The sequence below is a fragment of the Drosophila melanogaster genome, chromosome X (genome assembly GCF_000001215.4).
Source record: "Drosophila melanogaster chromosome X".
In the NCBI taxonomy this organism is placed as follows: Eukaryota; Metazoa; Arthropoda; class Insecta; order Diptera; family Drosophilidae; genus Drosophila; species Drosophila melanogaster.
Genome location: NC_004354.4, coordinates 4,228,456 through 4,254,528, shown reverse-complemented (window position 1 = coordinate 4,254,528; position 26,073 = coordinate 4,228,456). Strand labels below are relative to the sequence as shown.

The 26,073-nt window shown below is 41.6% G+C and overlaps 5 protein-coding genes across 7 annotated transcripts; 3 read left to right on the top strand and 2 right to left on the bottom strand.

Moving 5' to 3' along the window:
* Positions 1 to 1,738: 1,738 nt before the first annotated feature.
* CG15576 (uncharacterized protein) lies at positions 1,739 to 2,659 on the top strand. The gene has a single exon (NM_131928.2). It carries the CDS (start codon positions 1,891 to 1,893, stop codon positions 2,260 to 2,262), a length of 372 nt encoding a protein of 123 aa, NP_572156.1. The 5' UTR covers positions 1,739 to 1,890; the 3' UTR covers positions 2,263 to 2,659.
* Positions 2,660 to 5,871: 3,212 nt separating this feature from the next.
* Positions 5,872 to 6,152, bottom strand: CG43135 (uncharacterized protein; the record flags this gene model as incomplete). Its single annotated transcript, NM_001258596.1, has 2 exons — positions 6,096 to 6,152; positions 5,872 to 6,032 (listed from the first exon to the last, which is right to left on the bottom strand). The coding sequence occupies exons 1-2, from the start codon at positions 6,133 to 6,135 to the stop codon at positions 5,872 to 5,874; spliced, it is 201 nt and encodes a 66-aa protein (NP_001245525.1). The 5' UTR covers positions 6,136 to 6,152.
* Positions 6,153 to 6,743: 591 nt separating this feature from the next.
* On the bottom strand, positions 6,744 to 7,216 carry CG43134 (uncharacterized protein). Of its 2 annotated transcripts, none has more exons than NM_001258595.1 (2): positions 7,147 to 7,216; positions 6,744 to 7,080 (listed from the first exon to the last, which is right to left on the bottom strand). In NM_001258595.1, the coding sequence occupies exons 1-2, from the start codon at positions 7,184 to 7,186 to the stop codon at positions 6,872 to 6,874; spliced, it is 249 nt and encodes an 82-aa protein (NP_001245524.1). In that variant the 5' UTR covers positions 7,187 to 7,216; the 3' UTR covers positions 6,744 to 6,871. The 2 variants fall into 2 exon arrangements, with proteins under 2 accessions (NP_001245524.1, NP_001245523.1); NM_001258594.1 differs by having other exon boundaries at positions 6,828 to 7,080.
* Positions 7,217 to 8,389: 1,173 nt separating this feature from the next.
* On the top strand, positions 8,390 to 10,434 carry Muc4B (Mucin 4B). 2 transcript variants are annotated; one of them, NM_001297927.1, is made up of 2 exons: positions 8,390 to 8,811; positions 8,870 to 10,434. In NM_001297927.1, exons 1-2 carry the CDS (start codon positions 8,760 to 8,762, stop codon positions 10,306 to 10,308), a joined length of 1,491 nt encoding a protein of 496 aa, NP_001284856.1. In that variant the 5' UTR covers positions 8,390 to 8,759; the 3' UTR covers positions 10,309 to 10,434. The 2 variants fall into 2 exon arrangements, with proteins under 2 accessions (NP_001284856.1, NP_726915.2); NM_167006.3 differs by having other exon boundaries at positions 8,632 to 8,811; positions 8,870 to 10,405.
* A 1,268-nt stretch (positions 10,435 to 11,702) lies between these two features.
* On the top strand, positions 11,703 to 12,642 carry Femcoat. The gene is made up of 2 exons (NM_080328.4): positions 11,703 to 11,808; positions 11,916 to 12,642. The coding sequence occupies exons 1-2, from the start codon at positions 11,760 to 11,762 to the stop codon at positions 12,470 to 12,472; spliced, it is 606 nt and encodes a 201-aa protein (NP_525067.2). The 5' UTR covers positions 11,703 to 11,759; the 3' UTR covers positions 12,473 to 12,642.
* The last annotated feature ends 13,431 nt before the right edge of the window (positions 12,643 to 26,073 follow it).

Genomic DNA, 26,073 nt, shown 5'->3' with positions numbered 1-26,073 from the left:
CATTCTCGTCCTCCAGAGTGGGGATTCTCGCAGCTGTTGCATTCTGGGCCTAAACTGTGCGTCTACTCAACCACAAAACACACAAGTTCCACTCGGCGAAATCCTGCGATGAGGAGATGAGGAGGTGCCAATATATGGAGCTGCCACAAGGGGCATAGTGGAAGGGCGCCCCGAAAACTCGCAAAAGTTTGCTCCAAAGTCCAACATATGTTGCCTGTTCATGCATGCCCTCGTACTCCCCCTCTCTCCACGTCTCCCCTTCCAAATTCCTTGCCCTGCAGTCACTAAGTTAGTCATACAAATGGAGAAAATAGATGACAGAACCATGTTAAAATAATGGTATGAAATAGAGGTTGTAAAATCGCAAAAAAATCGATTCAAACATAGTTAAATCATTGATGAAATCTTATGATATTTAAACATAGACAATTTTCATTAATAACGAAGTCGCTTTTATTTCTTTAAGTGCACGACTTTCATACACATACGGCCATCCAGCACGTGTGCCAGTGTGTGTGTGCCAGTGTGTAATTATAACAAGTTTTCTAGGCAATTTTTCTGTTTTCCTTCTCGTTTTTCGCCCCAGAATCTCGCTAGTTCCCCCGTTCTTTTATTTTATTTTATTTTTTTGGGAACGCTTCTGTTGGGTATCTGAAGAGCAAGAAGTAAGTTTCTGATAAGAAAGTTATGATGAGTTTTCTTCACTCACACAGCGAGCAGAAGATGGCAGCACATGTACACACAGCTGTTGATTTTGGCCAAATTAGTGCAAACACGTCTTGTTTTGAGTTGTGGCCCATGTGGAACATGTGCAACTAATTTGCAGTTATCAAGAGTTCTGCCTTCGACGGGGTTGAACGGATGAGCTCGTGGTCAGATGTCTGTATCTAATCCATCTGTTGGGGCATTGATTTTGGCATCCCAGATACATGCCACCAAACCCAATCCACCCACCATTGTTAACAAATTTCCATTTCCGGTGGTGGCCACAAAAAGCGAAAGGTGTGCGGATGGGCTTTTTCGGGCGGAGTTGGAGCTCGGAAAACCCCGCTGGCCTGTCTGCCGACTGTCAAAAGTTTATTTATTTGACACCGAAAAAGTTGACACAGACACCAGGCCGGGGGCGTGACTTTGTGCCTGAATCGGATTTATATGCCTGGCCAAAATTGGATTACAATTGAGTTGTAATTATGCGACAACAAAACGTTGCGTTCGAGGGGATGCGGATCCTTTTTGGGGTCCTTTGGAGCTCACCGCCTCTGTGTTCTGTTTTCCATGTTGTCGGCAATTTGAGCCAAGCGCTTGCTCAACGACGTCTTTTGAAATTTCGCATTTTGCATTAATTAAAACTGATTTAATTAAAGCTTGTCGTGTTGCTTTTAAGTACTTCAGGAACCAGGATGAGAGTAACAGGTCCTCGAGCTAGGACATCCACTAGCGCATCCAATCCACCCCATGAAAATGATTGAAGCGAGAGACCAAAGTGTTCTGGACTTGTCTCCTGTCGCCCTCGCCAAAGATTCTTTGTCGTCTTTGAGTAGGTGAAAGTTTAATTAAATATGCATCGAGCGTACACAAGTATGTGTACTTGTGGGCCACATAGATCGCATAGATATTTCACCGGAAGTCCCCCAGTCGGATTATGTCGGAATTAGTTATCCAAATTTTTTGGTTATCTCTTATCTCTTGTACAATATTTCACATAATACCATTCCACAATTCAGCTTTATTTGTCTTGTCACATATTTCAGATGCTCAGGTCTCATTGAGATTTCTATCAATCGGTATTGTGTGCTACCGTGTCAGAAAAATATTAGTTATTCGAAATCCCCAACAGCAGCAGAACGTTTCGATCGAAATTTCAGTAAGAACAGCTTTAAAATATTCAAAATGAATCCATTTAGGCCAAATCCAGGTCAGAGTTTTCGCATTCGCTTGAATATGGATCGCGTGCCGGGCGAAGAAGAGCGCAATATACAGCCATCGACTGATGAACGTCGAATCACCCAAATTCCACCGATTCAATTGCGCATCGATCATCAGCGGGATGTGAATCGTTTCATGATCAATATGCGTGTAATGCTACATCGACGGAGGACGGAATTAAATATGGGAGGCGGCGATAGTATCGGCGTGTGGAACTGGAGGGAGCCTCCGATGCCAAGCGGTTTGATTGGCGAGGGCGATTGTGATGGCGGTGGCTATGGTAATTACGCTGGTGACTATCATCCACCATTGCGGGGACTGCCACCAAACCCCTAGGATCTGTACCTTCTCTTACCACACTTGCCATCACTGTCTTTTGCCTCTCCCCTTCCTGTGCGTGTGTGATGTCCTTTTTTTCATTTCTGAGCGTCGTCCGCAAAAAAGAAGAAAAATGTCATCATCAGCTAAAAGGCCCGAAACCCCAAACACAATCCACTACCACTTCCATTCTCATTGCCACCTGAACCAGTAACCCTTGGAGAAGAACGGACCCTGTTCGGACGCATGTTGTTCTATTATTATATCCCCGTTGAGTTCTGGGTTGATGATTTTTCCATCTCCCCAAGAAAATTGATGGGCTTTGGAATTGGAGGACATGCCGAGCCCCGGACGCATATAATAATTTCCTGTTCAATGAGCAATTATCGTAATAAAGATACAATTCCGCTACTCTATATTATATTCGGATACGGGGATGACAATGGTGGTCAGTGGGCAACGATGGTGGCCAAGAGGGGAACAAGCGCACTGACGACAACGATGATGATGATGACTGGTCTCTTCCGCACTGATGTGATGGATTGAGCCCCAGCTCAAGTCTGATTCCTGTCTGTCATGTCACTTTTTCCATGGGGTTAATGGGGGCGTGACAAACATACGGGAAAAGCGCACGGAAAGTTGATTGAACTGCACTAGTTAACTATTCCCCGAAATGACTAGCATGCCATTTCAATTCTAGATGAATTTGACCCCAATATAAGCACTTCATTTTACTTACTTCATCCTAAAATGAACTTCTCAATGAAAGCTTCTATTTTAATGCATTTATTCTGAAATTCGTACATACATAGATTGTAGACAAATCAGGATGCCAATTGAAACAGATTTTGCCCTCTCAGCTGTGACATTTGCATAATCAAAGAAAATTTCGAGCGCAGCCATAGGAACTTTAGTGGGTGTTTGACTTTCATTATAGCCTTCTAGCAGCTTTAGGACTTCCCAATCACTGAGACCAACTGGCAGGGACTCGAGAGTATCAATTCGGGTAGATAGATGCCGTCCTTTATTCTATTTATTCTGGTTTTTTTTTTCCCCCTGCCATTAGCAGGCGACGTCAAGCTGTCAGACGAAGTTCGTAGCCTTTTTCTATGGGGTTTCATTTGGGATGGTCTTTGTTTTGCTTATCGAGAGAACATTTTATTGCTTTATGCGTTTAATGAAGTGTTGCTGGATCGTCGGAGTCAGGGAGGCACTCAAAAGCCCCGACCCTTGGGACACCCAGACATTCAGACATCCAGACAGCCAACCCTTCGCTTTCACTTTTTGAAACGGGCTCCAAGACAGAAAGCGGGCAGCATACATACATATCAAACATTTCTGACAGTCTATGACGTCTGCCAAAGGAGTGACTGACTCACTGACGGACTGGCTGGCTGGCAGGCTGATTGACTGATTGATGGACCGCCGACTGCCTTGGAAACCAAGACCGGTGTCACTCACTCACCCACGAAGTTCGCATGTAATGCATAAAGAATGAAGCTTAAATAAAAGTTGGGAGATGAGAAATAGGATTAACTTGTCACACAATTGAATTTAATTTCATACACAACGAGGGCGGTGAGGAAAAGCATCTGGAAAACCCGACCAGACCAGACCAAAACAGACCAGACATTGGCCCATCTCTCTCCTCACTTTGGGGAATATATAGACTTCGAGTCGACTCGAAAAATGCTTTTGTGGTAATCCCATGCTGAAGCCGATTCGGGGGTTTTGTAATGAAATTACACGAGCCTCAGATTTGTCAAAGCAATCAATACACCCGGATGTGCAACCATCGACCTGAATGGACCGGCATTCGATGGGCGGAGTTCCTTGATGAGCTTCTGCCATTGAATAGTGGACAGGTAAAAAAAAAAGAAAACCCATACATGTACGCCAGTGAAGTTTTGTATAGGCTTGATGAAAGAATGTGGAAAAAGAATTCTGATGTTTAAGTTTTGTTGCAGCCCTGATGTTGTAGAATGCCCAAAGAGAGGGACTTGCCCAACCGTCCAAAGGATCCTTTGACAATTCCCCATTCGCTTTTCATTATGCACATCATCCATCAATTAATTGACTGCACTCCATCGCCTCATTGCGTATGCCGCTCACATGCCGCTTGTGTCTTTGATTAGCGAAAACAAAAGCGAAAGAGTGACGGGAGTTCATTAACTGTCACACAAATGTGGCAAAGTGGAAGGCTGCACGTGGGTGGGGAGGTGTGTAGTGGGCGGGGTTGTTGAAGGACAGTGGGTGGTGGTGCACCCCATTCTATTCGTACATATGCTAGCACTCACCACCCCTGCCCTTTCGTCCGTTCAACTTAATTAAATAGCATCAGATTCGAGGGTGCGGAATCCTTTGGTCCGAGAAGTTAGCCAACAAACTCGCTCACCTACACCCAAAAAAACGGTTAATACACAACGTGTATTTCAACTGAATCAACTGCTATATATATGCCATTATTTGCTCATTATAGCAATTATTAAGTTTCTGGAAGCATTTACGTTTGTCATTTTAATAAGTAGTTGTGCAAAGCTTCACAAATTGTGGCTGATTGCCATGTGCTATTGAGTGCAAGCACCTCTGGGGATTCCCTAGCCTTTTTCGCGGTGCAGGCCCTCAATTTCACCGCGGTGCACATAAAAGTTTCTAATCCATTTGCCCGATACTTATGCACGCCTGCACTCGGGGGATTAATAAGTGTGGCTCTTTGCAGCGCCACCCCAACTCGCACTTCGCTGTTCCAGCTTCGGCAGCTTCGCCCAGCTTGATGTATCCATCTTGGCTGTGCCGGATCCGGATGGTTTGTTTCAACCACCGGCACCGCTCGACTTTGCAGCCAAATCAATTTCAACTGTCAGTTGTCAATCAGGCCGCAATTCAATCACGCAACGTCCTCTGAGAGAATCCCCTTTCCTCTCCTCATCAGCGCGTCGAGGAGGACAAACTTCAGGGAACTTTAAGACGACTCCCGAGGAAGGAACACACCACATTTGCCTGAATTATTCAAAGCCATCGAAATGGAATCGAAGGCTCTGCCAAAAAGGCAACATTCTGTGTGTGTGCGTACGGCATTAATGTTTTCTTTTTTTTTTTACTCCAGAAGGCGGCGAGTCACGACCAAGAGTCACAAACATTTGTTCAAGAGATTTTTATGAATTACACCGATAGGGGGGATGGGGGTTCTGTACACAGATTTTTATTGGTATTATTGCCATTTACAACTCGGCACCCGTTTTGTTTCCCCTTCTGCGACGCGTCGACCTTGCATATGCATTACTTTGCCCATAGTACTGGCCACAGAACCCAATCCCTGGTAAATTTCGCAGTCAAGACACATGTCACGTATTTTTCTCGTAATTATGGCAAACGTGAGAAATTTCGTTAAGATTTTCTTAACACATTTTCTTGTACAAGAACACAAGATGTGTGAGCTTCTTGCTCGGGCTGTGGCATAATTTTAGGCATTTTCCCGATGGCTTATGCGGTACAGTCGCCACAAGCATGTGGTGACTCGAGAAAATACAAGCTGTTGAGATAATTCTGCTAAGACTTTTGTTTGTTAAAGACACACTTCACTCGAAATTTTTGAAAATAATAGACTTTTATTTATAAGTGATAATCCTATCTCGTGACCGGAAGTTTTAACAAATCTTGCATTAAGATCTTTATTAATTCTTGAACTTTAGCCACAAATTCCTTGATGAGTTGCTTTCTCGCCGACGATGTGTTCGTCACACTCAGAGAGGACTGAGTGGGCAAGGTCCAGGCCACTGTCATCATCACTATTTCAAAATGTTGGTTTAAGTTTCCATTTTAAGCTCATGGGAAAATATGAAATAACTTACGGCTGAGCAGAGCAATGAACAATAACTTTTGGTCTGACATAGTTGAATAGCAAACTGAGCTCTATTCAGGGAGCTCGCCCTACATAAATAGTCGGAAATCTGGTCCTACGTGGAGTTTAGGGCTACGACAGCTCACGTAGCTGAGATTTATTTAGACCTGGTTATTGCTTTACGAAAGGCCTGAGCTTTTCATGGACTTTAAAGGCCTACATTTTTCTACTTATAAGCTCCAGAAGTACAGTGAAGCTTAAGAATTAAATGATCCAATATTAAAAATTAATTAAACTTAAAATCAATACATATCCGTTGCAAGATATGTTGTTAGGAGAACAAAGTTCTATTTAAGTTCTATGTAATAAGCCAAGTGCGCATTTAAAATATAACTTACTTGTTTTAAATTATTCTTCGTCATCTTAAAGAGCTTAAGAACGTGAACTTAAATAAAATCCATATACACAATTTCCTCTGCGGCAATTGCATTTTTTCCAACAAATTTGCCTGCTAAGAGTTGAGACTAAGGTTGTAACATATTATAAATAATAAGACAGTAGTCAAGTTTATAAAGGTGACAGCATTCCATACTGGTTACCCGATTCTCGACGGATTGTTAATGGACTAAGAAAATAATATATCTTAATACATTTTTTTAAATGCTCAAAACGTAACTTTATTTGATATTGAAATTTGACAATTTATGCTAAATTTAATACGCTTTGCTTGAAACATTGTTTTGTTTGAGAAAAAGTTGCCTAGGAGCTTCCGAAGTGTTCTAGGGATTAACCGGTAAGTCCAGAAAGTGGTCCTTGGGCCAATCCCAAAGGTCCTGACTGGCCAAGAGAACCAGTCAGCTGAGGCAGAGCAGAGCCAGCTACTCCTCCAGTTAGGCCACCAAGAGCTCCAGTTACCAATGGCACGGCTGATCCAACTGGTCCAGAGGCCACATCGGTAAGTCCTGGGCGAGCCTCACTTGTGCCAAGGTAGCAGGCTGGAAAAATTAAAAATTGCTTATAAATAAAACAACTCATATCCTTGCGATCGAAGGACTACGCACCGCAGACAAGGAGGGCTACGAAAATCGTTTTGTTGAACATTTTGGTACGTTTCGAATGTATCGACTACTTGACCCAACTGAATCGACTCCGCTATTTATACTGCCCCAGTGGAAAACTTTCGTTAGCTTAGCTCACGTATTTACTATCACTATCTAGAGCTAGAGCATGTTCTACGATTTATCACTGCTTGGGAATTGGTTATACAAAGTACAAATACTGTAGTACGTCATACGACATCTAGTCTTTGAAATGGGCCAAAACTGCGCCAACAAAAAATGATTTAGAGAAATGGCCCTACACCTTTAAAATAATAATATAAGGCTTTTAAGAAAATTATTTTTTTCAGTTATTTCAAATTATACACTAGTAAATTATATTATTTTATATGCTTATTTTCAATTTAACGGTTTCATATATTATAACTGTGTATATATTGTGTTCAGATTACATCTCACTTAAAGCCCTTTAAAAGGGACTCTTCACCCACATTTAGCACTACTTTTTATTTGCTTGCTATTTCAGCAAATTGTTTTCATAATACTTCGCTATTTGCCTCTCGTCACGTCCCAGCTAAATAATTACCAATTTCAGCTTTTAAAACGGGCTAGGAATGACATGTAAATACATAATTAAAAATTGCGTGAGTATTTTTTTTTTGTTTTTTTTTTATGCTTTTTTGAACACCAGCAATTAAATAATTCCCATTGCATTCGCCGCTGTTATCAGAGCTAATCGGATGTCGCATTGTCTGTTTACATTTCATTCGATTTATTCATAGTGGTTTTTTGAATCACTTTTTATTACTTTTACAATTAACTGGAATTAGTTAAGCGTTAGATATATTTATATATCTTTTTTTAATTAATAGCTGTTATACTACCTTTTACTAAAATGTTTTTGTATGTTCAGGAAATAACAAAGTGCTGGTAAATGCATAGTGTTCAGGATTAATTTGATTTTTTTGTTTTATGTATTTTTTTTGGGAGGAAAAAGTTTACAAGCCTTAATACACTAAGCACTAGTGTTTACTAAACTGAATCCACATAGCATAATTTTTCCAAAACTTCATTAATGAACGTATTTAAACGCATTGCATTCAAAATTGTTTGTTTTGTGTTTTACTTCGACCATCTGTTTTCGATGTTGTCCAAGATTACGTGCCCGGTTGCTAATCGAATGCAAGAGCAATGCATCCGGTTCGTCTGTTCGTAGTACATATTTTAAAAAAGTTCAACAAGTGTAAGCCACTTCCGGAATCGGAATTCACAATCACAAGCAGAAGACATCTTCTTCAATGGCGGAGGGGCGGAAAGTGGAGAATGAAACCGGGGATTGAGAGCGAGAGTGAGTGGAAACAGCTGGCGCATCGAGATTGGAATCGGCTGAAGACGCGATAAGTTAATCGGCAATCGCACGTACGGAGTACACGTTTCCGGACGTGGAGCCCAGTGCACATCGATATAAAACTGGACCATCTGAGCACTCAGCAAATCAGTTCAATTAGCCAAATTTATAGAGCAGTACGCCCAGTCACAGAAGCAACACCTCGACTGAAGCCTTCAATTCAGGGCTAATTAAGGAAACGGAAAGGAAAGCAGCACGTCGACCAACAATGCTGCCGTCACGTAATCATTTAATTGCCTTCGTTGTGGTGACAACATTAGGTAATTAGTGGTGGTTTACATGATTTAAACACGGATGCTAATTTCTAGTTAATTTCAGTTTGTTTAACTGTGGGCCAGGAGTCTTCATTTCTGGCCTCGATCACTAGTTCAAACAACCAGCTGCAGTCGGCGAATGGAACCAGCTTGAACAATGAAACAATTACAATTAACATCAGTGAAATAATTGCAGCGGCTGAAGCGGCATCAAATACTACAGAATCCTCCAGCACTACAGCACCTTTGTCGACAACTACAGAAGCTACATCGACTTCAACAGCATCATCTGCAACATCAACAACAGTGCCAGCAAGCACAACGCTAACCAGTTCGTCCACCACACAAGCAGGTATCACCACATCCACAGAGACATCCACAAGTGCACAGTCGACCTCTACCATTCTGGCAGACACATCCACTACACCAAACACTCCAACTATAACAACAGAAACATCGCAATCTACAGTGACACAAGCTCCAACAACACTACAGCCAAGCATAACAACGACACAAGCTTCAACAACAACGCAACTGCCCACCACTAGTACTTCCATAACCATAACAACAACCCAAGCTTCTACAACAACTACTCAGACTTCAACGGCAGCACCGTCAACAACAACTACACCACCTTCCACAACATCCACAACACAAGCACCAACAACAACAACACTCGTGCAAGCTTCAACAACAACAACACTACAACCCACAACTTCAACTACACCGCAATCAACTTCAACCACATCTACACAAGCTCCGACGACAACAACAACACAATCAACATCCACAGCTACACAACCTTCAACAACGACACCACAATCTCCACCAACAACAACCACTCAAGTCTCGACCACTTCAACACAACCCACAACAACAACTACTCCACTTCCAACAACAACAACTACTCCACTTCCAACAACAACAACTACTCCACTTCCAACAACAACAACTACTCCACTTCCAACAACAACATCTACTCCACAACCTACAACAACAACTACACCGCAACCCACAACAACAACTGTACCTACAACGACAACCACAACTACACAAGCTTCAACAACATCGCAGTCCGAAATAACAACCACTCCTGCACCGACGAGCAGCACTGAAATAGGAACTACAACAACAACTGCTGGAAGCACCACCACATCAACAACAACAACCAGCACAACACCAATTGCTTACACCGTTTACACCATGGAACCCTATCCGAATATATATGGCCGATCGAACGAGATTGCCAAGCCACAGCGAAAATTGCGAAAGGGTCGCAAAGGGCGCAGAGGCAGGAGACCTCGTCGTCGCACCACCCCGGCACCACTGACATCCAGCACCACAACCACCACAACAACAACCGTCAGGACGACGTTGAGTGGCTTTGACGATTTCAGCGAGGACTACGACGATCTCGTCCTCAACTCGAACAACGTATTGGAACCATTTCCGGAGTTGCCCCTCGACTTAGGAAATATCGACAACAACAGAATCCCCAAGTAACACTTCAATTGCACCATTCTCCAGGAGACTGACACTGATAACTGGAGTCCCATTTTTATTTCGCATTTTACAATTTAAGTTTGTCAATGTATTTAATAAAGTATTTGTTTTACAAAATGCAAGTTCTATCTAGTTAATTGTTCGTCACATTCATATCTTGTGTGTATAAAAGGGCACACTATTAAACGTTATTATCGTCTATCATATCAATGAGCGTGTTGGCACCTAGTTGAAGAACAAAGAGTTCTGGCAATTATTCGGTAGTAAATTCGATTTACGTCATTTAAACATCGAACTTATCGTACAAGGCAAAACTATTTTGCAGAAACTAATGATTATTCATGATTTTTGTTAAATATTGTTTTAAGATATCTGAAGTATTCAGGTTTCTATTGCAATGAAAAACATTTTAAATGATAACAAATCCTATTTAAATTTAATCAATATCAACTTCTTTGCAAAGAGAACGCACAAAGCACTAATGTTCAACAATTATGTTCTAAGACCATGACATTGTCCACATTCAATGTTTTTGCTGAAAGTCTTAGTTTTGCGAGGCAATTTTCCATGCGCATAATTATGTTTGTATGGCAAAAAGCACAGGCAATGCAATAGCAATACATTCCAATCTGGTGAGCCTCATTAACGTGCCACATTACAGAAAGCAAACGGGCTAGCCAAATGGTAATAGAAACTGGGAAAGGAAACCAGGGTAGAAACTCATAAAACACAAACGGGCAAATAAACAGTTGGTGTGCAATTAATTTGGCAAACTGTTTGCCCAACACAAACACACATTGCAGAGTCAAAGGGCCCCCTCGCCGGTTTTTGGTTTCCGTGTGCATGAGCCGCACTAAGCAAATACAATTTAACTTCCACTTTCAACACATCAGCAAAAACATGCCAGGCAACACCACCCACTAGATAATGGCAGACTCAATTAGCAGCGCCTGCTTTTCGACTCGCAGTCGCCAGCCAGTGCATTAAAATCTTTGCCAGAATTGCCTAAAGTCACCCAAAGACATTGCTAAATAACTGCCAGACTAATCAGAGCGACAGTTGACCAGGGGACAGACCATGCCACCATCACTGAGCGAAAACAAAGCGTCTAGAATGTAGCCCCACTAAGAAGAACAGGGATCGTAATCATTTGTGTTGCTGTACGGAATGCTGTATGTTACACCAATTAAATGTTTAATCAAACTAGTATTTCTTGCGGTGCACGCAGAGCATTGAACCCAGTATCACAGAAGGCCCAAATATGCCGCGAGCTTGATAGATTTCTCAACCGAAATGCACGTGCTTATCGCAGTGGCGAGGCAGGCAGCACGTGCTCCCAGATGCAGTGGCTCGGATTTTCGGGTTATAAGTAGCCAGACCATCTGCTTGTGACCGAACAGAAGCCGAACAAGAGTTTTGGACTCCAAGCACCGACCGAAAGCCAAAAGACAATGCTGAGATTTGGACAACAACTAATGCTGCTGGCGATGGCCTGTTTTGGTGAGTTTTTTTTTTTTTGTTTAACAAGGAACCTAAATGGAACACAATAGCTCATAGCTTTGTCATATTTTGTGGCGAAATAAAAAATACGAAAAAAAAACCCACAGCTCTGCAGATGGCCCACGGATGGCTATTGAAGCTGCCCAAGCTGGAGGCGAAACTAGAAGCCAAGGAGGCCAAGGATGAGGCAATGCTGGATTGGTTCGAGGGCAAGAAGCAGACGGAGCTGCTCAAGAAGCTGGATTTCCTCAATTTGTTCACCGAAAAGGAGGAGGCCAAGCTGGAGAAGAAGGAGAACGAGTGGGAGAAATTCAAGCAGTGGTGGGACGAAAAGAAAGAAAAGGAGCTGGCCTTTTTCGAGGCCAAAAAGGAGAAGGAGCTGGCCTTCTTCGAGGGCAAGTTGTCCAAGAAGTCGGGCAAAAAGAGCAAGTCCAAGAAGACCACAGTGAAGCCTTGCTATGGCTACCAGGAACAGGACCAGGACACTGCTAAATACCACTCAGCAGAGGCCACCGAGGCGGAATACGAGCAGTCCGAGGAAGTCACTGAAAAACCCAGCCGAAAGACCTACGAACGCAAGAGCTACGACAGACGAACCTATTCACTGCCCACAATTTACGATGTGAGGGACGATTCGGCGGAGGGTACTCGCTACTTTACCTGAACCAAGAACCCGGCTAATTGGCTCGGATGGATGGATGGACGTATATTTATTTATTGCATTTTCTCTGCCTGTCACATCGACGTGTCTGTCTGTCGCTCTGTCTTGCTTTTTAACATAATTACATTTTTTAATAAATATAATTAAAATTCACATAGCTGAACACCGCTCGCATCGGTTTTTGGGGCTTGGTTTCAGGTTCAGGTTCAGGTTCGGTTTTTGATATTCGTATTGGTTTGGGCTTGCTACCGCCTGTCTTCAGCCCGCCTCGCATATCATTTGCATATAAATTGAATTCCCCGCTTCAGTTCAGTTCGGTTCGGTTTGATTTCTTGCCTAGGATTCGTGTAGACAGCCAATATTTTATACATTTTATGTTCGCACTTGGCTGGGAGGTGAGGTGGTAGGTGTGTTGTATGGTGCATAGTTTATGTGTATGTGTGGTATTGATCCATCATACCGCATACCAACAAAGCAGGCACTGGCTGCTATATCCGTATCCGTAGCCGCATCCGCATCCACATCCACATCCGCGTCCTGTCAGCGACACTTCATCCGAACTGTCAGTTGGTGGCTCAGTGACACATTGCGCCCATTATTTGCATAGGAGTCATACCGGATGGAGGGGGATCGAGTGTCTTTGGACCCACCACAAAGTGGTTTATGCCGTCGTTGCAGATCGCCCAATTCCTAATTCGTTTTGAAGTGTTTTTCCCAGCTTAGCATCAATTTAAGTTGTCACGTCATCATTGCAACCAGTCAGCGCTTCTAATTGCACCTGTCATGTTGCTATTAATAGCCAAACAAACCACTAATTTGCCTCAAACATTTCCAGAATGAATGCTCCAGTTGAAAACATTTTGTTGAATGTGTGTACAATCACAGATTGAAATTGCAATCAAGCCATTATGTACACATTTGTGCAAGTTAACACGTAAGTTTTTGCTTTTTACTGCACTGAAAAGTGAAAGAAGTGTAAAATGTGCTGCAGCAAGCACTTTCGTTCTCGTTTTGTCTACATGTGAAATTTTAGCAAACTCGGGCCTCATTGTTGTTTACATTTTTTTTCTGTAGTTAATTGTTTTTGCATCGGTCGAATATGTATATGTACATATTAGTACGCTACCATTTACTAGCGGTTGATTTCCAGTTATCATCATCATTTGTTTTTCATTTATCCTATTATATTACTGCACTGAATTGGGTTTTGAACGCATATGGAGTACGGACAAAACTAGCTATTGAAATTATGCCCTCTATTCGACAATTTTCAAAACATTCTCTGTCACACAGCTCGTGGTACTATCTGCATACATATACGCTTACATACATATATATATATGCAGTGACATGGAAATGCTTTTTCAGCTGTCAATGGGAACATTTGGCGGAAGCGGGGTTATGTGGAATGGAATGGAATCCATTGCAACATTTGCGAAACCGAAAAATTGCGGAGTATTCATACGCATACATCCTCGTTACCAGCAGCTAATGGTAATCATAATAATAATTCGGATTTTTGTTTGTTTTTCGCTTCCTGATGCTGAGGCAGCAAACATTTTCGGGCCAAAAGCATTTCATGGTTTGTAAGCACTCACCTTTCTGTGCATGCGTGTGTGTGCCAGTATCTGTGTGAAACAAGAGTGCACACTAGTGTGTGTGAGTGTTTGCACGGACTGATTCACCTCGGAAATTTTGTGCCATGACTGTTGATTTGCCCATTGAGTCGTGGCATCGAGTGCAATTAAAAAACCATTGCGTTCTTTCCGGCGCCACTCGCTTTCACATCGATAAACCGACTATCGCTCAATCGATTCACAGAGCTTTCCCTGCATATTTTTGGGCATATTTCCCAAGTCAAAGTTGAGCCAAAACCAAAGAAAATCATTTATTCTGCACCTTATGATATAAGCCAACGATCCTCTGGACAATTATGCATTTGGTAAGATCACTATTCTTTGGAAAACCATGTGGTTTGATTGGAACATTTATTATATATCATGCTCCAAATGTGGAGCATTATTTCCATTGTTTTGGCTTCCCTTTCGAGAAGTTAAAAAATATATAATTCGAAATTCGCCTTGTGAGTCCACTTTCACTTCGATAGCCCAACATTGTAGCTATCGATTTACTAGATTTATTGGGGTGGCCGTCTTCTGAGAGTTTGCCCTGTCCCATAGATAATCATTGAGTGGGGAGCGGCAAAGGGAAGGGGAAAGGAAAAACACTATTATTATTATTTTCGAATTGTGATTATCGGGTGGCACTCCTCTGGGAACTGACTTTGCTCGAGGTCTGGACTTCAGCGGTCAGCTCTTGTAATTGCAGTGGACAAAAAGAAGAGCAAACTTTGTTTATCCTTTGGCCCAAAAGTTTCCTTTTCGGTCGGGGAAGCCCCCACCCCTCTTTGATAGCCCAATTTCTTTCATTGCCTGCCACAGTTACAGTTCAGCGACTGGGGGGGTCAATCTTGTTAATTTCAGCTCTGCGGATGAAGCAGACACTTGCCCCAAAAACTCAACTCCCCGCCCGATTGTATACATATATATACATATATATATTGTGCTTTCCCTACCATTTGTTTGTCTGTCTGACTACTTTTTGGGGTTATGCACGCATTGGGTGGCATTTTTTTTGGGGTTCATTCTTCCGCTTCTGCGGACAAGGGGAATGGGGCATCGGCCGTCCCGTAATCGCAATTAAGATAATCAAAAAAGTTTTGACAGTGGACTGTCAGACGTACGGCGGCTTCGTTTTTACTTTCGTGCCAGTCCGCAAAGTTTCACCGACCGTCTCACAGTTGAGCTTCTTTAACTTGAACTTGTTTTCGCTACATAGACAAAAAAGAAATCAAATAATCATAAGAACCCTTCTTTGTAGCAATGCAATTTGAGACCACTTTTCGGAGTTCAAGTGCTTTCCTAGTTAACCTTTTTCGAATATATATTATATTTATAATCGTGCTTATATTTCATATCGTGCTTATCAAAGTCGAACTGTAGTTTTGTTTTCTATTTTCTTATATTGCCGCAGTTGTTGTTGATGCTTTTCCTCGCTTTCTTTACTTTTTTTTTCTTTTGGCCTCTGGCACGCCGCAATATATGCTGCAAGTTTTTGCTGCCATTTGGTACTGTGAGTCCAAGTGCAAGACCAAAATGATATCAACTTTTTGCTCTGGTCAAGACGGTTGGGTTTGGTTTGGCTTGGTTTCGCAAAGTTTTCAGGGTTGCCGGACTAGGGTTTTTGCCAATGCATACTTTGAGGCTATTATTTCAGGCCGCTTTTTTTCTTCTATTTTTTATTTGCTGCATGGAACAAGTTGACGTTGCGTTGAGAGGCCTGCAGCTGAAGGCAAAGTTTTATTGCCCAGGATGAACGGAAATTGGTTTCCAGTTTATGAAGATGAAGATAGTTGTGGTGATGATGATGAAGCTGATGCTGGTGTACTTTCCAGCATTTCCTCAATATTTCTAATCCAATCACATCGGGTTGCGGATTAAAGCAGGTGGAAATTGCCTCGGAAACGCGCATTTAGTTGCCCAAACAAAGCAACATCCGATGTGTGCGGATGTGTACGAGGGGATGTAAGCGGATGTTCCGAGTGCGGGACACAGAAAGGGAAAGTTGGAGGAGCGAACTGGAGGACTGAATGCTCTCGACCCAACTCAATGGGCAAATGGAAACAGACAGACGGCGAGACACTCCACAGACACAGACAGAGACGGAAAAAAAGCCGAAAGTTTCGAATGTTTTGAGCGAAAACAGACAATCGAAAAGGTATCACATTGATTCCAACAAACCAAAAGTAACCAAAAATAAAAATCTTGTAAGTTATTTTTAAGATTTTCCTGAAGCGTTTCAAAAGATATGATATCTATATAAGACAATAAAGGCTGTATACCCAGCAGCAATACAACATCTCTCTTTGGGGGTCAGTCTGCACGTTTGCCGCATAATTTATGCAAACTAAAATTTCCACTTAAGCATTTCATTCCATCTCGGCGCAATCTTATCTTCTCCGCCCAACCCGAATCCTCAACCGCCATTCGTCCCATTTCGCCAGCAATTAAATGGAACACAAATTTCCCGTCCAAAGTCCGGACTTTGGATTCCAGACGGACAATTCCGAGAGAGAGCAGACAGTACTTGGCATTATTTATGGCTTCCTTTTTGGCTCTTTGTTGCCTCGTTGTTTCTCGAGGAGTTTTCAGCATTGCTATTTGGTTGAAGACTCCGTTTGGTTTGGGATTGGGATTGGGTTTGGGATTGGACTTGCAAGGTTGGTGGTTGTGGTTGAAAATGAGTGGAGGGTTAAGGGATGCACAATCTAAATTGCAATTAATAAGGACCCTCAAAAATACACAACAAAAAACTTGCATACTTTCAAAAACAAAACAACATTCGTAAATACAAAAGGTATTACAAAATATGAATGATAAATGCTAATTTTGTAACCATTTCTAGGTATTTGTAGTACATTTTAAAGCTTCTTTAATTCACATTTATAATCGATTATTATTATTATATTTATCTGTGTAAGGGAACGATTCAATCAAAATCAAAACGCATTGAGGCAGAGAAACCGCTTCGGTCAACACGATTTTTTCGGCTTCTTCAGCCTCTCGCCTCGATGGCTCAATTCGCTTTCGTTTTCCACGCTATTCAACCGCTTTTCTCCATTTTTCCCCGCTTTCCCCGCTCACCATTGCCACTCTCGTTGGCAAACAAATTAAGCAAAGTTAATAACGAAATCTTGTTTTCAACATAAACAACAAATATGCAAATGACTTCATAACATTCAATGAGTGCACGAGACCGACTCCGAAAACATGCTGATGGAGCAGACAACTTCAGTGGGCGATGGTTGGTGGGTGGTGATTCACCCCGCATTTTCCGGACACCCTGTTCAAATATGTACTGTTAGCAACAGGCAAACGCAGAGAAAGGGATTTTTGGCTCTGATCAGTGCATAATTATCGAAACGAGAGCGAAAGGAAGCCAAATTTGCATAGATTTCAGACTTTAGATTCAGACTTCGGACCCTTCACAATGAGGGGTCATCTCAAGAGCAAAATCTGTTCACCATAACAAAGTCGAAAGTCGCTGGGTGTTTGGCTTTGTCATCAGCGAAATGAGAATGATTGTTGTGGAATTACCGACTATAATTATGGATGGAAAGACACAACAGATAAAAGTAGAGAGATGATTTCCTGCGCGGTTTTGCATTTTTTAATTAAATGTAACTTGAAAGCAATATGGAAGCCAATCGATAGCATATTAAATTGCAGCAGTAATTTTAAGCAACAGCTCACTGAATAATCACATACTATTTTGATTGATTGATAATCGAAATTCCTTTCTTTGATTCCACTTTCAGACACCATCGCCAGGCCAATAACCATCGATGGAAAACTGAGTATGTACGAGTATGCATTTTTTTTTTTTAGCCGCGCAAATATGAGAAAAATATTTATATTTGAGCAGATATTGTGATGCCACCCGTAGCCCCTCAAATAAATAATCCGGATTTAATCCAGTTGGTAGCATTATCCCGGGGTCCACCGATCCACGGTTCCGTGCCACCATCAAACCACCACCCCTCCCCGCACCGTTCACTCAGTCAAGTGTAAAATTAAAAAATGTCAGCAGGAAATTCCTTTGGCGGATGCTTCAATGTTGCGCATTTCGTGTCACACACAATTCCCTGATATCCTGGTACCGCACTACCATCATCATCTTTTCGTTTTTTTTTTGCTTTTGTTTTTTTTGTTCGGACAAAAGTTGAGGCAATTAGCAGGCGGATTTGGCAGGTGGCCAACAAAAGGAAACTCTTCAAATGTCCACTCGAATTTACGCATGAAGTGAGTCATTCTTCCGGGGCTCCCCACAAAAACCCAACCTGTCACGCCCGGCTGCTCAGGTAAAACCGTAAAAAAACCCCCTAAAATGCCTCCATAAAGTAGCAAATCTCGGCTATTTGTCAGATTATGCTTCGCCTCCCTATAGATTCCTATACTCTTGGCCAGTGTGACGAACAAAAAAAAAAAGCCATGCTGCGCTAAGGGCACTCGACACTAATGTCAAAATTCAATTGAAAATCGCATGGGGAAAGAGGAGGGGAGTCTGTTTGAGCAGCAAATGAAAACAAATAAAATTATGCAAATCGAGTTGAAAGTAAAAGCAGCCCCATATATATATGTATATATATATATATATATATGTATATATACATATATACATATATATATATATATATATATATATATGTATATATATATATATATATATATATATATCCATACGTACTCCAAGAAAAGGGACTGCGACTCCATGGGGATGATGACTATCTGGTCCGCATTCTTATCACATTACGTAACAGGCCGCAGACTTTGTGTCGAATAACATAAAAAAAAGTCGTGGGCATTGCATTTGAGGGTGGCATTTCGCTTTTGGGGGATGGACATATACGAATATGTATATATCTACATATATATCCTATATGTCGGCTTACATGAGATCCAAAAGGACCGATAGCTGCGGTTGTCTCCCTTCTTTGTTTTCCCTTTTTAATTTCCACAAGATTTTCAAATGCAAATCATGTCAATCGAATGACGAGGGCAAAGGAAACGCATTCCTTATCGGATTCAAAAAAAAAAAAAAACCACTTTAGCAACCCACAAACCACTTATTATTGGAGCTTTAAGCAAATTATTGCTGTCGCTTGAGTCCCAAAAATCTGTAGTAATACCATAATAATATATATATGTAATCGCCATTGAAAATCATGGCAGCTTTAAGTGCAACAGATTTTCCACAATGTTTAAGAAAAAATATAACAATTATTTCAATGTTTCAAGACTTCTTTGTTTCTATATAATTCCAACTCAGCGTGGCAAGTATGATTTATCGGACCAATTCGGAGAGTTATTCAAGTAAATAGCAACAAATCCACTCAGCACCCTCATAATTTTCAATTTCTATGCCCCCCGAATATTAATATCGATTGCGGGGCATAGTAAACCGACATAAACATAACGCTTAGAATGGTAACAACAAATGGCGGGTTTTCCAAAAAATGAAACACATAACAATAAAAATTTTACGCCTCCTGGGGAATGGGAAGCCGGCTTCTGGGTTTTTTTTTTTATGTTGCGTAATGCTATGTTGTTACCCCTTTTATATTGTATGTTTTTTTTTTGTTTCTGTTTGTGGAGCTCAGCCGCAGCAACCCCTTGTCATTTTAGACACAATTTAAGTAAGCGTAAAACTGCAAATTGCTCTCGGACACAGAATCCAGTTGAGTTTTGGGGGAGTGTGGCGCAATAAATTCAACTAGCACGCGCTGTCTTGAGTCTCCGGTTAATGCACTTGCCGATGCGGATGCGGATGCGGATGTGGATGTGGATGTATGTGCGGATGCGAATGCGGATGCGGACGTGAACGGGAGTGCGGATGTGGGGTGGATGCCGACGACATTGTCTCATTGTCACGCTTTGCCAGACTCTGCATAATAAGATGACAAGGAGGCCGACAAGCAAACGACAAACAAGAAGCACCACCCAAACCAGCAGCACTCACCATGGTACACAGAGAAAAAATACAGAAATATTATTATAATAGTATAATATTAACTGATTAACGAAAAAACGGACACAAATAAAATCTCGTACACTGTAATATATTTGCACATATTCAAAGTTTGAATATGAAAAGAACATGAGGCTCATAAGCACCCGCTTTTAAAATAACTATTTTTAAGCTTTAGTAATAAGGCACACATGTTTTGTGAACAGTGTAGTCTTGAACTTCAAGCTGAAAGTTGCGCCAGCATTGATGTTGCCAAGTCAACTTCCTTAGCCGAAAGTCAATTTATCATAATTTAAAATATATTTGACTAAGCTTAGTCAACCCAACCCTTGGCCATGCTGCCACATCGAGGGTTCCCCCATTTTATGCCATTTTCCACCAGCAAGTCGGCCACATTAAAGCTGCAACTCACGGACACGGCCATCCAGATTCCAGCTCCAGCTCCAGCTCTAGCTCTCCACTTGTCCGTCTCGTCTGGTAATCGTATTAGTTGCACATTTTATAGTCCTGACAGGGCGCCACTTTCACCCCAATTCCCCGCCAGCATTCGCTTTGTGCTGACATGGCCCGAACCCGAATAACAGTATATTGGTGGGCCGGGCCGATTGAAATCCATGCTTAACATGTTGTAATTGCAGTCGTCGAGTGCCGTCTGCCTCAGCCAATCCATGACGTTTTGGGATTAGTACCAGCCCACAGCAGTCTGAGTAATGGGTTGGCGCTAATAGAATGTCTATCTATCTTAAAAACAAAAAATCATTAAGAATATTTATAAACAAGTAATGCTTAGGCAAAAACTACGAAAGCATAGGAAATGCCCCATAGAAATAGAAATATGTAATCGCGAAAGGTAAGAAAGAGACGTGGAAAACGATAGAAACATTCGCTTCGCGATGGCTGTATGGGTTAAACCCTTGATTTTGCCACCCGCGCAACTTTCTTCCCCAAGGCGACCGTCATTAATCTTGAGCAAAAAAGCAGCGAAAGGAATAAACAAACTGCGCTAAAGATACCAAATACGGAAAGCATGAAATAAGAAACAAATAAATAAGAACAACAAGTAGGAGAAGCTCTGGGAACAACTGTTTTTTCCGGGAATAAACAAGCGGAGCAAACAAAAACGAAATAAATTTAAATCTTCTTTACAAGCAAAATCTAATAAAAATCCATTTCATTTGATGGCCAGCGGCGGGCAAAAAGGAGAAGCGGCTGCTGCAGCAGTGGAAAACAGCAGCTGATGCGCCCGGAAAATGGATTACAGCAATTTGCTTTGTTGCACAAACAGCCGCTCGCAGCCCCTTTCCCCCTTTCTCCACCATTTGCCGGGATAAATATAAATGCTGACACCAAAAGTCTCCGCTTAGCTGCATTTATTTGCAAGCGTTCAGTTCAGCTCATACCCATACTCTATCTGAACCTATAAGTATATTGTACCAAATAGTTATGGTGCACACTGGGCGTATACTTAATATTATGCCGATATAAGTATGCTATATAAAAATAATTGATTGCCAAACAGTCGTATACTTAATGTTAGATCTTAAGACTTGGATAAAATGCATTTCCCACAAAGTACGAGAATGTTTCATATCACTTTCAAATAACAAAAGGGAAATTTTAACTTGTTCTAACATATCCAAAACTACCAGGCAAAGTGCGACTGGCATGTCTCTCTACGGGAATGCCATCTTTGTGTTCGCAGTCGAACGCGAATTCCAGTCACTGGGCTAAGCAACTATCAATGGAGTTCCGAATTTACATAATCAAGAAATAATTATGCGACAGATACAGCAACAGCAGGCAGCCAACCCAAGGGTGGATCTTCAGCGGGGACATGTCAAAAGTTGTGCCTGCCGCACATGTTGACCCCCCAACCCCCCTTCCACCAAGACGCCACAAAGATGCTCCACCCAACGACAGAAAGCACCCAGCTACAGGGTGGCATCAAGGACATAAACACACACACACACACACACTAATGGACAATTGACCCTCATCAGGAGCAGCAGCATGTGGTTACATCCTGTGTTCCGTTCCAGCCCACAAACGATGCCATTGTACATGACAATATGTGGCTGACCTCGTCGGGCCCGGTCCCCAAAAGCCCCCCTTTCCCAATCCCCAATTTCCCATACCTCGCTCCCTTGCCAGTAGAAACCCACTCAAAGGTTTGGCTTTTAAAGTGATTGCTGAATGGACGGGGGTAGCCACACACTCAGCCACGCAAAAAGTGCAGGCGATGCTCAAGTGAAAAGGCAGCCATAAACATGCAAACTCAATTAAAACGATTTCTCATTAAGGGCATTCAACGTCGCTGTCTCACTCATCGATACACTCGAACAGGCCCCCAAGCCCACTGTTCGGAAATCCCCTCTCCAGATCGCACTGTCCATTGGTGCAAATAGAGAAAATAAAAAAGATATTTGCCCAAAGAAAGTTAAATTAGTGATTTGATATATATGTACTTTTTGAACATTACCCCTTTGATAGTATAATATTTAGATATCTGATCACTTACAAGTTTATCATTGCACACATATTTCGAAGCTCTTATTTTCCTCTGTGTACTCACCCTTGTCCACCATTGCCCCTTGCCCATCGGTCAGTCTGGGGGATCCCTCCCAACCATTACCCCAGTTGATGTCAGATTTCATTAATTATCGTTGCTAGAAGTCACCACCAAAACGGTTACGAGAGTTTGGGCGTTCATAAGGGGTACTGGATCTACCAAAACATTTATCCATCGCACATTCAAGGCCCCCGGGTGAGGGGAAAGGGAAGGGGAGGGGAGCGCGGCAAATCAAACGGATAATTTACCTGACAGATTGGCTAAATTGTTTATATCTGGCCCTAGAAAATGGATTTTTGGAAATCTGCAGAGGGAGTTATAAGGATAGTTTAACTATATGTTTTTAAGATCTTATTTTATCTTTGAGACCTTTTTTTTTAACCAAGTTTTAATGAAATCCGCGTTCGAAAATATACAATTTTTGACGAAATATTTTATCTTGATTTTTTGCATAAAAACTATTCAGTATTTTTTAAATAACAATTGAAAAAATTATCGAAAAGTGGAATGTGATACCTCGTTGAATTCGTAAAAAAATTGCCTAGCGATCTGTATTCAAGCCTGGAAACTTTAATTTTTTGCCATTTTTCGCAAAAAATTATGGAATTATGAAATATGAAGACATGCGAAAATTTATCAAAATATGGATTTTCAAAAATCCGCAGGACAGTAATTAGGATAGTTAGATATGTTCATTAGCTGCACAAAACTGTCATTATTTTATCTTTGCGACCTTTTTTGGCCAAGTTATTATGAAAGCCACGTTTAAAAATATCTAGTTTTGGTCAAAATATTTCTGGATTAATTTCGTCAACAGATTTAAACATTTGGTCGCATTTTGCTTAAGTAGCGACGAGAGAAAATTATAAAGTCATGGCTCCACTTAGCACTGCTTTCATAATTTATTTGTACTACATTCCAACTGCATTTCAGATCCATCTCCTAAGATAATCGACAACAATTTCGCGTTTCCGCCATTATTCCAGCATTTGGGAGTTTGGATGCTTTGGTGTTGCGGCAAACTTGGCAATTTTATGCTTCAATTTCCGCTTCCGGTTTGAGGGGCCACGGAGTTTTGCCGGAGCTCGTTGGCAATTGAGCTGCCGAAGAGACACACAAGACACACAAACAGACAGTCGATTGGGGGTAAATGGAGTTGGGGGTTTTCGGTAACAAAGCGATATCCGCCACATAAGCTGCAAGCTCGCGTACTCCTTATTTCCTTTATTTTTCCGCTTGTTTTTCTTTTATTGCCAAACTGAATTCAGAAAGGGCGGTGGATTTGTACGTTCTTTGGTGGGGAGGGGGGGGTCTTGATATAGATATACCTGAACCGCACCATAAAGCTACATATCGTCCCCACGCCCCCATCGCATTCCTCTTCTTCGCACAGCCCACAATGGGTTTTGTTTAGTTTTTACAACAGGCATTGCTGTCGACTTTAGTGACATTTGACATTTGATATGCCTTAATCAACTATAAAAGCTTGTCTCAGGCGAAAGTCACGAGGGGTGGCTGCTTTTTTTTGCTGTTCGTTGTTGTATGTACGTTTGGCTTTATTGGTGGCTAAAAGTTACGGGAGCCGCACATAAAAGTGATGCAACATGCAGCAACACGTGGCCATAAAATGGGAACAGGTTCCTAAGTAAATTACATATATCAACTATTCACGGAGCATGGATGCGATTTTTAGTCACGTAAACGCTCAGGTACATTGCTCGGGGGTTTCATTCTAATTTTTTTTGAGGTTTTCCAAATCGAAATTAAAAAATTTAAAAAAAAATGTTACGTTGCTAATCAAATCAAGTTAACAAGCTCAATTTTACTTTTGATTTAAAAATGTTCAAGTATTATAAGTCTATGTGGGAAGAAAACTTGCCATCCAGTCCCTCCAATTTCTCAGACTATGCCGATTTCAATTAAATTGTTAAGTCGCCGCTAAGCTTCAATTAGCTAAACCCAAAGATGACAGGCGTTAAAAATAATTTCCAAAAGGCAAACACAAGTAAGCGAAACGAACGCTGTGAAAAACGAGCGAGAGAGCGAGTTGGAAAATTTTAATTATATTTGCAATTGCAATGCCATAAATTTACCAGCCCAACCACCACGCCCACCGCCCACCACAGGGAACGTGGCGACACCGAAATATGTGGCAAGTTATTTTAATATGCCACGAAAAAGTGTCGCAACTTCTCTTTCCGCCTTTTGTGGGTGGATTGAGGCTAAGGAAAACCTTAAATTAAATTGCAATTTGTGGCTTAATTTATTTTTATCGCATACACAGCGGCACAGATACATAGGCGAAAGCGGCCAGACTTAGAGGCTCTTCTGCCGCAATAGATACATATACATATACATACAGACTAGATGGCGGGAAAGTCGGGCGGAAAATGGTTTGGAAAAGGCGGCAGTGTGGCGATAGCTAAGCACCTGGGCTCTGCTTGGAGCGATGCTATTATTGGAATTTTAATTTCCCCATTTTAAAGCGCATCACTCGAGGACTGAGTAAAGCCCATTTCCGCCAAAAAAAACCCCCCCGCCCCCTGAATATCCAGATACCCAGGATATTCCGGTGCCCAGCGAAGCATTTCGCCCTACACAAATACAGTGCCTAACGCACACACTGTCATGCATAGGCGGGACAAGTGTGTGTGTGTGTGTATGTCTACATGATGCACTGGGAATAATTTGTGCATATAATTGATTTGATAATGAATACTATCAAGTTAAAGTATTTTTCCATGTTTATTTAAGCCTTAGATCTATTACTTTCGTATTTGTATTATTATTTTGAAACGTTTCTTCATACTCACTGAAATATTTGAATGTAAATGTATTTAAATTTGTTTCATAGGTGTACGTTGCGTGCACTGAGTGCTTCCTTTTGCTTTGTTTTTGCCGCACTGCTTTCCGGCCCTTTTTTTTTTTTTTTGTTTTAGCCACCACCGCTGCCGTTTCTGGTTTTTGGTGTTTTCGGTGTGCAATTTCACGCGAAGTTTGCAGCGCATCAATCAAAGCTGACAGCCGCTTCTCTTTCACATATCTCCTGCAAATCCGCCCGACCCCCAAAAAAACCAACCCACATCGTCTAGTCTCGAAACCCTGGTATCCCCCAAAACAAAACGAAAAAGTGGGAAAAAAATAGAAAATCAAAAACGATACTGACGTTTAGCTAAGCGCCGTGAAAGGCCTTGACTATGTATCGGATGTGTCCCATTTCCAGGGATGTATCTTGTCCCCAACGGAAAACTGGTTACATACGACTTGAGTTTCAAGTTCGGTTATGAATATATTAAGCATTATGAATATATTCAGAAAACAATATGAAATTAAGAGTGATTTGATGATAAATGGGCTAGTATTATAATTATAACAGCTACTATCTACATTCAATTAAAAATACCTTATTGGAAATCCTTAAAATGCATAGCATTCATCTGCTTATCTG